Source organism: Suillus clintonianus (genome assembly GCF_016758775.1).
Source record: "Suillus clintonianus strain FC179 chromosome Unknown DEU56scaffold_49, whole genome shotgun sequence".
Classification (NCBI taxonomy): Eukaryota; Fungi; Basidiomycota; class Agaricomycetes; order Boletales; family Suillaceae; genus Suillus; species Suillus clintonianus.
Window position 1 is genome coordinate 1 of NW_024539273.1, and position 12228 is coordinate 12228.

Below are 12228 nucleotides of genomic sequence, written 5' to 3' on the forward strand. Positions count from 1 at the left end.
AGTAGTGTCAGGGAAGTACCAGATAAACCGAGGCTGGCAAACATTTGAGGGGTGTAATAATTGACCGCGCTCGTGCCGGACCACTGCTGAAATATGATAGCGATGAAAGAGATGGTGCAGCGCAGAGCTATGATTCTCGATTCTCCCATCTTACGGATTTGTGTAAGCAGGGAAAGATTGTTCCTCCCGACAAAATCAGCACGGATCTCATTGAGAGTCAGCACGACGGCATCGTCATCCTGATCCTTTCTCGCGATATATGCGAGAACCGCAGCTGCTTCCTCGTAGTGGCCGCGTTCCACAAGCCAACGGGGAGACTCGGGTTGGAAAAGCATAAAACACAGGAAGAGTGCTCCAGGTATAAGTTGGATAATAACGGGCAACCGCCACTGCATTTGTCTTGGTGAGATATTGCGAGAAACGCTGTAGTTGACCCAATCTATGCATGATCGTTCAGTAAAATACCACAAGTCTGCGATCGACACCCACAAGCCAGCATATTTCCAATCGAGATTCCGACTGGGATGCCGCCAAGGCATCGACCGCGTATGGTTCTCGGAGCACATTCAGATATGTACATTGGCACCAAAGATGATAACAAACCAAGACCGATGCCAGCGAAGAAACGGGAGAAGTACAAGACTTTCAGTGCAACGTGTGGGGACATTCCGATTCCGATTGTTGACTGGATAATGTTTCCAACGAGGAAGATGACCGCGGAAGCTAACAAGCTACGCTTGCGCCCAAATCGACTTGAAAAGTAGCTTGAAGATAATGCCCCGCAGCTGATGTCATGGCTTTAACTGTATAAATTTTCAAACTCAAATATGCACTCACAAGGCTCCCGCTTGCAGGATCGAAATGACATTCCCGCTCAAGCTGGCGCGTGCAGAAGCCGATTCCGAGAGCAAACCGAAATACTTTTGGAATGATGGTAACACAAGAATACCACTCATTAAAGTTATATCCCAGCCAAAGCAGACAGACCCGGTTGTCGCTGAAAACGCAAGAAAGTAGGCATTGCTATACTGAAAAATGTCTTCAAGTTCCTTCTTCAAGGTCACGGCCATTGTAGAACAGAGGGAGTGAGCGAATCTCGTATACAAAGTCAAAGAGCGCCAGGGAAGGATTCGTGTCATGATATGAATAGTCGACCTAAGTTTAATATGATCCTGGCTTTGAATGAGTGAGTGTTTGCCAGCGGGCAAGGATCCCCGCTCGACCTACTATGTGATGTTCAAAATTTGCAATAGCGGAAACCTGGGCCTGACGCCGAACGCACCCCACAAAATTCCTTTTCTGCAGCGGAGGAGCCAGGCGTTTGGAGTCTCGCCAGGCTTCCAACATCTTCTAGATATTACATACCGTGTATAATTTCATGCTTGTTTAGGGGGTAATGTTCCCTATATGTCCATTGATGGCTAGGGCTTCATCCAACACCGTGTCGAGGGACGGCGATCAAGGATGTATTACAGGTGAAAGGAGCCTCGCTTGCTTGCGCGATGTAGTGGCCATCAGCAACCCCGCAGTCAAATGATTTAGGTCTCAAATGGATAGTCGCTGGATGGATTGGCACGCAGCATGGAGCGAGGTCTAGATAAGGGGATCGTCGATATTCTTTGCTGCTCATGGATGTAAGAAATTGTTCCTGCGATCCTTGAGTGTTACGGATATCGAACACGTTCAACGACCAGAGTTGTCATTATCGTAAGTAAATTCAATTGATGGTTACTGTGAATTATCGTGTCAAGACGTAATGCTAGATAACCAATATATAAGCTAGCCCTTCAAATCATATAGATGCGTAACAATAAACAAGAAATACACACATCAATTCATTTAATTTGCACAATTGCTGCGTTCATATGATAAGAGGATCCTCCCACTTTTGCGAAATCCGATTCCGAAGAGGATGACCCTGCGCTGACTCTTCCTCCGAGCGCGACTTACACTCCTCCGAAATGTCCCTAGGACTATTCGTCGGAAGTGCATCGATGGCTTTAAGCTCCTCCACGGAGACGGCGCGGCGCTTCCCAAGGAAGATCCAGCCCCCAGGTGCATCTTCCAGCGAGCGAACAATGATATCCTTCTCAAAGAGATATTTGATGTCTTCCAGTGGATACCCGGTCGTCTCGGGTATGAATATGTACGCCCATGCTGCCATTATTAATGAAGCGACACCGAACACGAGATACGTTCCATAGGTTATGCGGGCGAGCATGATGGGCGTGATTTGGGCGATGACGTAGGTAAACAGCCAGGTTGTTGCAGATGCGATGGACATGACGGCCATACGGAGATGGCCTGGGGCAACTTCAGAGCCGAGGACCAGGGGAGTGAATCCCCAGCCTAGGCAAAAGAAGACGCCGAAAAGATATATGGCGACAACAGAAACATACGTTGCTGGCACAATGACCCCGTTGGGGTGAACACCAGCGTACCCGCCTAACCATATCATCATCAAGCCCTGCGCTAGGCCACCATAAATCAGGGACCTCTTCCGACCCCAACTTTCGATAACAAAGGCAAGAGTTATGCATGTGACGACGAATTTAACGACGCCGTATATGCCGGTAGCGAATAGTGCCGAGGAAGTAGTCGAGAAACCGAAGCCGGCAAATATTTGAGGAGCGTAATAATTGATTGCGTTCGTACCGGACCACTGCTGGAAGAAGGTAGCGATGGAAGGGATGATACAGCGCAGAGCTATGACTTTCGATTCTCCCATCTTGCGGAGTTGTGTGAGTAGTGGCAGTTTGTGCTTCCCAACGAAATCGGCGCGAATCTCGCTGAGAGTCAACACGACGGCATCATCATCCTCATCCTTTCTCGTAATATATGCGAGGGCTGCAGCTGCTTCCTCGTAGCGGCCACGTTCCACAAGCCACCGGGGAGATTCAGGTTGGAAAAGCATGAAAAATAGTAAGAGTGCCCCAGGTATAACCTGGGCGATAAAGGGTAACCGCCACTGCATTGGTCCTGGTGAGATATTGAGAGAAACGCTATAGTTGACCCAAACTATGCACTATCGGTCAGGCAAAATGCTACAGGTCTGGAAGTGACACCCACAAGCCAGCATATTTCCCAGTCCCACAGAGACTTCGATGCTCCCGGTGCATCGACCGCGTATGGCTCTCGGAGCACATTCGGATACGTACGTTGGCACCAAAGCTGACATCAAACCCACTCCCACGCCTCCGAAGAAACGGGAGAAATACAATAATTTCAATCCAACAGCTGGGGAAGTTCCAATGCCAACTGTTGCCTGGATGATGCTTCCAATGAGGTAGATGACCGCCGAAGCTAGTAGGACAGGCTTCCTCCCAAATCGACTTGAAAAGTAACTCGAAGATAACGCCCCAAAGCTAATGGTGTGAGTCTAATTGTGTAAGTGTTAAACTGAACTGCGCTCACAATCCACCTGCTTGCAGGACCGAAACGATATTCCCACTCAAGCTGGCGCGTGCAGAGGCTGATTCCGATAGCAAACCGAAATATTCTTCAAATGACGGCAATGCGAGCACGCCGCCTATTAAACCGATCTCCCAGCCAAAGCAGAAATATCCTGTGGTCGCTGAGAACGCAAGAAAGTAGGCATTGCGGTACTGAATGATATCCTGGAGTTCCCTCTTCAAGGTCGTGGCCATCATAGAACAGAGGGTATATGTCGTTCAAAGGAGTGAGCGTATCTCACCCAAAGGAGAGTGTGCAATGGTCTATATCACGGTAGTGTGAATGGCCGACTTAAGTGAATCCCGGCTTTGGGCTAGCAAACCCCATTGAGATGGGCGGCATAGCTGGCATAGCTTCAAAAGCCCCACATATATTTCCCGAGAAGGTTACCAACCACCAGCATGCAGATACTAGCTGCATTTGGTAGCGTCGTTTCCTGTTACTGACTTGTACTGAGTGAAGATTGGTAGTTGCGCAAGAAGACCATAACTTACAAGGCTTAGCTTTGACAGTGCGTAGATGAACAAGCTGTAGCCCAACAATTTCAATTGCTGCCAAGACTAGCACTGACTAGTACTGTCAGTCGAGAACTCACCGCTAAGGCTTTCAGTTCACCAAGGTGATTGATTGGACACCGACGGAAACAAGCGTGACGTTGAACTAGAACAAATGCAGCAATACAACATCACGTAATATAATTCTTCACATGCGCACCAAACCCAAAACAAAACTCGTGAGCGTCCCTCAATTGCAAATTGCAGTATATCCAGCCCAGGACTCGGCACTGAACATAACTATCGGCTCATCACATTCCTCGGATCTATCAAGAAGCAACGATCGTCTTCCTCCTGCGAGAGTCACTCGACGTCAATATGAGGTTGATTCAGGCCTGCTCATACATAGACCCGTCCGCCTTCTGTTATCTTTTCGCGCGATAGGACGCCTGAAATTTGGCTTTGTCTGCCGATCGTGAGACTTTGAATCTCTTCAACATTTGAGGCGCATTGACTCCTTGAAGAACATGTTTGGCACCGCTAAACCAAGGCCTGGTCAGGCTCATTGTTAATTATATCAATATTATAGTCAGAGCTGTGAGGAGCTGTGACATACTTGTGCGATCCAGCGTGAGACCGATCTGGACAACCTAAGATTCAGTACGTCCGCTGATGACAGGCTAATAGGTCGGCTCGTATGATGAGTACTTGTAGTAGATATCACAAGTGTCAGGGACCATATTGAGATTCTGACTTCAGCAGTGTCGATGTGACCGCCAGATCAACCATGCTCAAGTCAGATCCAGTACTCTTGCGTATCGACTCGAAACACTCAAAGTCCAAGCGATGCATACTGCATATCGAGGGTTCCAAGGTGGTTGGCAACTCGATACGGCCGTCTCATGTACTCTCAGGCAGGAAGGTGTAGCTATACCAATATTCTGCGACCAAGGACATAAGCATACAATAAGTTTGCGTGTTTAAACAATCACCTTGTTGCCTTTTGGGTGCAAACGATGTTGACAAAGTTCATAGTTAGTGCTGGCATTGACAGCGCTGATAGGACGGGACGCACAATTGGAATTGGCGTTTCACTTGGCCATAATAGATCGACCAGAATTCGTCAGGGGCACCGCCCCCACCGGGTTCCTGTACTAAAATTAGTGTCTTGAAAGTAGTCGCAGTAGTCGCCTCCGACAAACGCGCGCGGGGAAAATTACGTAGTAGCCCTCCCAGGCCGAATACGAAGAACGTGTCTGGTATCTCTACACAGAGCGTCAGGATTCGTTCGTTCCCTAGAAACTCGCAAGAGCGCAGAAACGACACTCACAGAACTTTCACCAATACTCATGAAACTGGGAAGATGCACACTAATCTAAATGTGAACACGCTCACGGTACCGCGGTTCTCCCATAGAAGGGACTAATGAAGCAGTGCTGTGAGCAAACGGACTAGTGATGGTGCACTCCGGGACTAGCTGAGTGCGCTTTCGCTTGTGAATGCTTTCAAACGTTTCCTTTCGTCTCGTGAGTTGGTCGCCATTAGCGCGGCCCGTAAACATGCAAGTTCACACGCTCACCTTGATAAAGCTGGTAAGATCGAATGATCAGTTTTATCATCCAACCACACCTTCGAAGCAGCTGATCTCCCAAAATGCCTGGCACAGAGAGCGCGTTCCCAATTGATCTCAAGAAGTACAGAAAGTCTGTGTTGTCTTTCTTGTTGCTTTAAATTTGGAATGTGCTCAATCGGGTTTATGATGCGATAAGATTGACCCTTGACCCCTCCAAGCCTCAGTTGACTGCAGAGCAGAAATCGACGCTGCTATTCAACATCCAGCTTCTCCGTGATGCTCTCGTACTCTTTACTGCAACAGGTGCTGCTCGGGGAGTGAGCGGGCACACTGGTTTGTGGCATTGATTTCAGATAGCTTGCTTTTCGCTTACCATTATTCGTCTCAGGTGGAGCTTATGACACCATTCCGGAAGTGTGCATTCTCCTCAGCTTGTTCGAGGCATCAGAGAAGTACCTCCCCATCATCTTCGACGAGGCAGGTGTGTAGATGAATATATGCGCCTTTTGGACTCGACCTAATAATATATCAAGGTCACCGTGTCGCGACTCAATACCTCCTCTCTGCTCTCGATGGGCATATTCCCCCTGAGCATCTCCTTCACTACCGTGAAGCCAACTCAAAGTTGCCCGGTCACCCAGAACTGGGTTTGACACCTGGTGTCAAGTTCTCCTCTGGCCGTCTCGGTCACATGTGGCCCATGGTGAACGGTGTCGCTATGGCAAACAAGGAGAAAGTTGTCTTCTGTCTCGGTTCCGATGGTTCCCAGCAGGAGGGTAATGATGCCGAGGCTGCCAGATTGGCTGTCGCACAGAACTTGAACGTTAAGTTGTTGATCGACGACAATGACGTCACTATCGCCGGACACCCATCCCAGTACCTGAAGGGTTACGACGTCAGTAAGACTCTTGAGGGCCACGGTCTCAAGGTCTACACTGTCCAGGGTGAGGACATTGACGCCCTGTGGGGCGCCATTGCCTCAGTTGTTACCTACGACGGTCCTGCTGCTGGTGAGCCCATTGATTTTTCCGCACAGCTCGAGTTTTGATTATGGTTCCAGTCATCGCCAAGCGTCTTATGGCACCTGGTGTTGCTGACATTGAGGGTAGCACTCACGGACACGATGTTATCCCCGTAAAGTCCGCCATCAAATACCTCACCGCGCGCGGATACCCCGCTTCAGTTTCGGAGGGTATCCTCAACAACATTAAGCCTTCGGCCGTGCCGTACTTATACATCGGTTCCACCAAGGAGGTTGGCGCAAACCGTGTTATATTTGGTGAAGCTGTCAACTTGGTGCTGGACAAGCTTAGCAAGGAGGAGGCTGCCGAGAAAGTCATGGTTATCGACAGTGAGTTCATTAATTAAATTTAGGAACTTGGCTCACTTCAAAAAAGGTGATCTCGAGGGTTCCACTGGTCTCAAGGTTATCCACCAAAAGCACCCCGAGGTGTTCGTGCCATCCGGTATCATGGAACGTGGAAACTTTTCGACAGCTGCTGGTTTCGGTTTCGACGCCAACAAGTTCGGTGTCTTCTCGACGTTCTCCGCTTTCCTTGAGATGGTTATCTCTGAGGTCACCATGGCTCGCTTGAACAACTGCAATGTTCTTAGTCACTTCTCGCACTCTGGTGTTGATGAGGTGTGTGAATTATTGATGCTAGATCTGAAGCTTGAACTAACTTTTTTCAACAGATGGCCGATAACACCTGCCACTTCGGTATCAACTCCTTCTTCGCCGACAATGGTCTCTCTGATGTTCAGTCGTGGCTCTACTTCCCTGCCGACCCATTGCAGATGGTGGCTGTCATCCAACGCGTCTTCTTCGAGCGTGGCCTCCGCTTCGTCTTCTCCACGCGGTCGAAGGTGCCTTACATCCTCAAGGAGGACGGTACCAAATTCTTCGGCGACGGCTACGAGTTTGTGCCTGGAAAGGACGAGACGATCGTCGAGGGCAAGGCTGGATACGTCGTGTCTTTCGGTGAGATGCTCTACCGCTCGTGGGACGCTGTCCTGCGCTGCCGCAAGGAAGGCCTGGATGTTGGCTTGATCAACAAGCCTACACTCAACTTGGTCGATGAGCAAACGCTGAAGAAGATCGGCGCAAGCCCCTTTGTGCTGGTCGTTGAGTCGCTGAACCAGAAGACCGGGGTACGTATCCCATTCGTGTGGGGTAGGTTGATACTAACGTTACTTTCAGCTTGGTTCGAAGATGGGCACTTGGCTCATCGAGCGCCAGCTGACACCCAAGTATGGCTACATGGGTACGACGAAGGAAGGCTGCGGTGGTCTGTCCGAGCAAATTCCTCACCAAAACCTTGACCCTCAATGTTTGTCCTGCTCTTGATTTTGGGGTTGGTTGATGCTAACCGTGGAATTGTTACAGCGATCATCATGAAGATCAAGCAGTTGTCCAACTAGAAAAATATATTATAGATCCGACTTTTTCAAAAACACAATATTACTGTAATGCAATTGCAATTTGTATGGTTTAGAACCGTTGGTACTGTAGTCGATCGTGTTAAGCACCTATAGATAAAATAGTCAGTGATTTTTTCAGATGTAGACCGAGTCAAATAATAAGTCAGAGAACCGAGTTTCGACAGCAGTCATCTTTCGATGACTTTGAGACGGCACTTCCTAATTGCATTCGGTTGTAGATCATCGTGGAAGGGGGGAAAGAGAGGAAGAAATCAGTTTACTCACCTGGATAATCGATGGACTGTAAAAAAGTTGAAAGGAAAGAATTAATAAGGATTTGAATTTAAGCTCCGATCTAATAAAAGACGAAGTCGCCTAACCGCTTTCTCACGACCACAGCCGAGCGTCTCAGGGGATAAGCTGTTAGCAACTGCTAACAAGAAACCTTGGATTAACTTTGTTGAAAGAGTCGAGTTCATCAGTGGTGAGCTTGACCTCCTCTATCATCAAAGATTCATCATAGATTTTCCTACCTTTTTCTCATTTTTAACTCCATTTTTGAGCAACGCAATAGGCGATCTCCTTGTCCAGATTACTGTTTTATCTTGGATAACTACTTTCTAGCCTGTTGGGTTATGTCGTATATTCGGTCTTTGTTCAAGGGATATCCATTTCATCCTTTAACTTATCCATCCTTTATGTCCCGACCCCGCTCACATGTCTTCAGAAAATCTTCATGGACAACACCATGGCCAACATGCCAGTCGAATCGGCTTCTGCCATTGTCCAAGGTTCCATTTCTATCATCTCCGCATTTAATTCTTCGCTAACCCTTCCGGCAGACCTTAATGAGCCACCACCACTGAAACGCAAACCTGGTCGACCCAAAGGAAGCGGAAAGAAACAGCCTCCAGATCCTGCCATCATCAGCGAAAAGATCAAGCGTCCGGTGGGTCGCCCTCGTAAAGATGGCTTGCCTGCCGGATCTGTCGGCGCTCGGAAAGCAAATCATCAACGGAGATCGAGTGCAAAACTAAGTGCGGATGCGCCACAGCTTCCGCCTGGTGTGCCATTCCCTGGGGTACGTGTTCCGGTTTGATCATGGTTGCCGAGGCACTCATCCTTTGTCGATAGGCATATTATCCTCAACACCCCGGCATCCCACCACCATGGCAAGGATTCACCCCTCAAGCCCCACAAACCTCACCTCCCATCACGAATGGCAGTACAATCACGAACGTTCAACATCCTTCCATAGATCCGAACCTCAATCGCGACGAGTGGGCGGAACTTTCACGTACGAAGCCCAATGTGCTTATGCAGGCTCTGTTGGGAGCTATCGCTGCACCTAATCCTATGGCCAGCGGAGGACCTACTGTTGAAGAGGCTTTCAGGTCCCACCTCGCTTCACTCATGCCATCTCAAAATCAGAACAAAGATGCGCATCCTATTCCATCTCTTTATTCGGTTCTTAGGACTTTGTGGCTTCCCTCCTCCCCATCTTATCTATCTTTGATTGCACCTCGGACAACCGCCCGTGTCACGCACTCCGAGCACCGTTTCTTATACTGGGATCCGCTACCTCTCGTTCTTGCTGGCATTCATTGCACAGCGTGCGGGGGCACTCTCCAAAACCGAGGTCGCATCCGAAGTGGCCCGGTTAAAGTTTACGACCTCGACAAGCCCTTCTTTATCATCGGATGTGAATACGCATGCAAAAGTATATCCTGTATCGCTAGCACGACCCCCGAAGGGCGCAAGTTCGCCAGCACGGACGCATCTGTTATGCAGGGACTCCCTGTGAGGCTAAGAGAAGAGTTTCCAGCGCGGTTGTTGCAAGGTGACGCCGATCTGGGCCCTGGAGGCAATGTTTGGAATTGGCATGCTGTTGGCGTCTCCAAAACTCTTTGGAACATGGTGAAAGCCTGTCTTAAAGTTGGGATGCCAAAGGACAACATCCTTAGCATCATCAATTCCGTCCAGAACCCGCCTGCTGATGAGAAAAGGGACCAAGATCAGGAATATGATGTCGACGATGGTGGGGTGGGTGCTGATATTTTCCGTAGAGAAATTGACAGCAATAACCAAGTATGCATTTGCCCGCCTTCTGCCCCTTGTCTGCTAATAGCGCAAGCAGGACGCTATAGGCGAGTTCAGCGATGCGTGGAAGGGAGACTCTACTGGTCCAGAACCCGGCCCATCGACACAGAATCATCCCGCTATGGCTCAACCTTCATCATCTACTCTTGGTAGCGCCACGCCTGACCATCCTACTGCATCAGCGTCCGCCTCCGTGCAGCCGCAGCCTCAGCCTCAACCTCAACCTCAGGCACAAGTACAGGCTCCGCCGCAGGTACAGCAGTTTGCTTTTGGACAACCAGGCCCGTATGTCTCGTATGCCTATCCCGGGTACTCATACTACCCCCAGCACCCCCAAAGTCAAAGTGCTCCACCTCCACCAGTTTCTCAGCCGCATACACCAAGTGAGCAAAACGGGCTCAAGCGGGCGTATGGCTACGGAGAGAACAGCAATGAAGTTGCAATCCTAGAGCCCTCGCAGAAGCGAACTCGACACTGCTGCAAGTGCGGTTCGCAGGATTGCAAGGGTAAAGGTGGCCGCACGTTCTGTATGAATGCGTGTCAGGATTGCGGGAAGATAGACTGCAAGGGCCGGAACAGCAGGCGTCCGGACAAGGTGTGTTCGGAAGCGTGGAATTAAGTGTACGATGTGTGCTGGTAACGCGGGTCGTGCAATAAGAAATACAATGCGAATCACTTTCTTGATTACTCTGGGAAGTGTGATTGTTCTGTATTACTCACATTATATGCTACATGCCGTTGTGTTGGTCTCTTCTTTCCCTGTAGCATCTGCCCTCGCCTGAAATATATTATTGTTCCGGAAGATCATTGGAGCTGGTGATAAGGTAGTTGGTCGACAAGTGGATATCAAGCGGACAGAGATCCGCTCCCTTAGACGCGTATCAGACTGAGCTGTAAACATTCGCGGACAATGCTCACCACGGCGGAAGAAAGGAATAGTCCTTGAAGATTACTCGTCGCCATCGATGACAGTCGGAATATAGTACGTGAGGACGCCTCCTGCGTCAGCTATCTCGCCGATGTAGACATACAAGATAGCACAGTGATTATGACATAAACCTGCATGGACAAAGAATTAGTGAGAGGGAACATGCGCATGGGGAGACGTACACGCGATGGTGGTGGCGGATACAACATGGCTGTTCAAAAACTTGAGGAAGCTGCGGATGGACACGAGCACGCAAAACATTTTGTCAGGGTCAGGCTTATCCAGCGAATCGTCGTCTGCATCGTCGTCGACATCGCCGTCGTTCTCAGCAACCCCGTGTTTGGCTGAGAGGAGTTAGAAAAGATGTCATCAGCAGAGCGGACCGCGTTGCTCACCCATTGATGGGTTGGCGCATTTAACCCATTGTGTCTCGACTTTGACGGTGTCGGTATTGATGGACAATTGGAGGTTGCCGCTGTTGTTCGCGCGCAGTGCAAGTACATCTGAGAGAGGACGTAGCCTTTCTACGATAGTGCGGAGCTTTTGTAGAGAGGGGAGCATGATGTGAACCTGATGTGGGTCAGCTTTCACGGAATGCATAAATGAAAAGAACACCAACATCTGGGTCCGGGCACCGTGGTTCGTGTAGTTTATCACTCTCCGCTGGCCGCATCACGTCTATGCGTACATCATGTGCGACGCGGACTTTGCGTCCTGACCTGGACATCCCGAACATCTCGAAACTTAACACGGCCTGATCATTTTTCTTTGCAAGTTTCATGACAACTTCGTCAGCGTCGTACGTCGGGATGATAGCAGCTGCAACAGATGACGACGACGCTGATGAAGAAGACGATCGAAGAGCTGCCAGCAGGGCTTCTGTAGACAGTGTCACAGTTATTGCATTATTTGCATTGGACTGGATTCTGTATGATGTGAATATGGAGTCGATTTTTACGACGCTGTCCACGAAGATGAGATGCATGCGGTAGAAGAGATACAGGATGCAGCTCACGACCAGACTTGAATGCCACCCTCGTTCGCCTCATCGTTGCAGATGACGTGCATTTCAGTTTCTGTGAATTTCATGATACAATTTTTCTGCAGTTTTTCCACTGCTTGTATGAGACCTGAAAATAAATAAGAAGGAGGAAACATGTAGTATGGATTATTACGGACGATAGAAAATTGGGACATTCTCTACGGTAGCTCTGAAACGCATGATGGACGTTGGTAGCAGCGCGCGACGCGTAAATGGG

At 49.2% G+C, this 12228-nt stretch overlaps 5 protein-coding genes across 5 annotated transcripts; 2 read left to right on the forward strand and 3 right to left on the reverse strand.

The window, feature by feature from the left end:
• Nucleotides 1–7: 7 nt before the first annotated feature.
• On the reverse strand, nt 8–1070 carry DEU56DRAFT_981581 (general substrate transporter; the record flags this gene model as incomplete). Its single annotated transcript, XM_041359847.1, has 4 exons — nt 8–33; nt 155–439; nt 490–785; nt 838–1070. 4 exons carry the CDS (start codon nt 1068–1070, stop codon nt 8–10), a joined length of 840 nt encoding a protein of 279 aa, XP_041207049.1.
• A 593-nt stretch (nt 1071–1663) lies between these two features.
• DEU56DRAFT_811343 (general substrate transporter) lies at nt 1664–4083 on the reverse strand. Its single transcript, XM_041353549.1, has 5 exons — nt 3994–4083; nt 3415–3889; nt 3070–3365; nt 1830–3018; nt 1664–1759 (listed from the first exon to the last, which is right to left on the reverse strand). The coding sequence occupies exons 2-4, from the start codon at nt 3648–3650 to the stop codon at nt 1862–1864; spliced, it is 1689 nt and encodes a 562-aa protein (XP_041207050.1). The 5' UTR covers nt 3651–3889; nt 3994–4083; the 3' UTR covers nt 1664–1759; nt 1830–1861.
• Nucleotides 4084–5529: 1446 nt separating this feature from the next.
• Nucleotides 5530–8336, forward strand: DEU56DRAFT_811350 (thiamine diphosphate-binding protein). The gene is made up of 9 exons (XM_041353550.1): nt 5530–5650; nt 5717–5853; nt 5909–6001; nt 6054–6530; nt 6581–6871; nt 6918–7162; nt 7216–7671; nt 7721–7850; nt 7907–8336. Exons 1-9 carry the CDS (start codon nt 5601–5603, stop codon nt 7939–7941), a joined length of 1914 nt encoding a protein of 637 aa, XP_041207051.1. The 5' UTR covers nt 5530–5600; the 3' UTR covers nt 7942–8336.
• A 13-nt stretch (nt 8337–8349) lies between these two features.
• Nucleotides 8350–11127, forward strand: DEU56DRAFT_421485 (uncharacterized protein). The gene is made up of 4 exons (XM_041346146.1): nt 8350–8732; nt 8784–9022; nt 9076–10029; nt 10079–11127. Exons 1-4 carry the CDS (start codon nt 8678–8680, stop codon nt 10658–10660), a joined length of 1830 nt encoding a protein of 609 aa, XP_041207052.1. The 5' UTR covers nt 8350–8677; the 3' UTR covers nt 10661–11127.
• On the reverse strand, nt 10991–12191 carry DEU56DRAFT_871963 (cell cycle checkpoint; the record flags this gene model as incomplete). Its single annotated transcript, XM_041355746.1, has 6 exons — nt 10991–11100; nt 11152–11313; nt 11365–11539; nt 11589–11931; nt 11985–12099; nt 12149–12191. 6 exons carry the CDS (start codon nt 12189–12191, stop codon nt 10991–10993), a joined length of 948 nt encoding a protein of 315 aa, XP_041207053.1.
• Between the last annotated feature and the right edge of the window lie 37 nt (nt 12192–12228).

Coding starts and splice junctions, on each gene's coding strand:
- DEU56DRAFT_811343 (XM_041353549.1), bottom strand. CDS start 3,650: ATGATGGCCACGACCTTGAAGAGGGAACTCCAGGATATCATTCAGTAC. Junction 3,366..3,414: donor GTCCTGCAAGCAGGTGGATT/GTGAGCGCAGTT, acceptor TCACACCATTAG/CTTTGGGGCGTTATCTTCGA. Junction 3,019..3,069: donor ACTGGGAAATATGCTGGCTT/GTGGGTGTCACT, acceptor GATAGTGCATAG/TTTGGGTCAACTATAGCGTT.
- DEU56DRAFT_811350 (XM_041353550.1), top strand. CDS start 5,601: ATGCCTGGCACAGAGAGCGCGTTCCCAATTGATCTCAAGAAGTACAGA. Junction 7,163..7,215: donor CGCACTCTGGTGTTGATGAG/GTGTGTGAATTA, acceptor TTTTTTCAACAG/ATGGCCGATAACACCTGCCA. Junction 7,851..7,906: donor CCAAAACCTTGACCCTCAAT/GTTTGTCCTGCT, acceptor GAATTGTTACAG/CGATCATCATGAAGATCAAG.
- DEU56DRAFT_421485 (XM_041346146.1), top strand. CDS start 8,678: ATGGACAACACCATGGCCAACATGCCAGTCGAATCGGCTTCTGCCATT. Junction 9,023..9,075: donor CTGGTGTGCCATTCCCTGGG/GTACGTGTTCCG, acceptor CTTTGTCGATAG/GCATATTATCCTCAACACCC. Junction 10,030..10,078: donor AAATTGACAGCAATAACCAA/GTATGCATTTGC, acceptor TAGCGCAAGCAG/GACGCTATAGGCGAGTTCAG.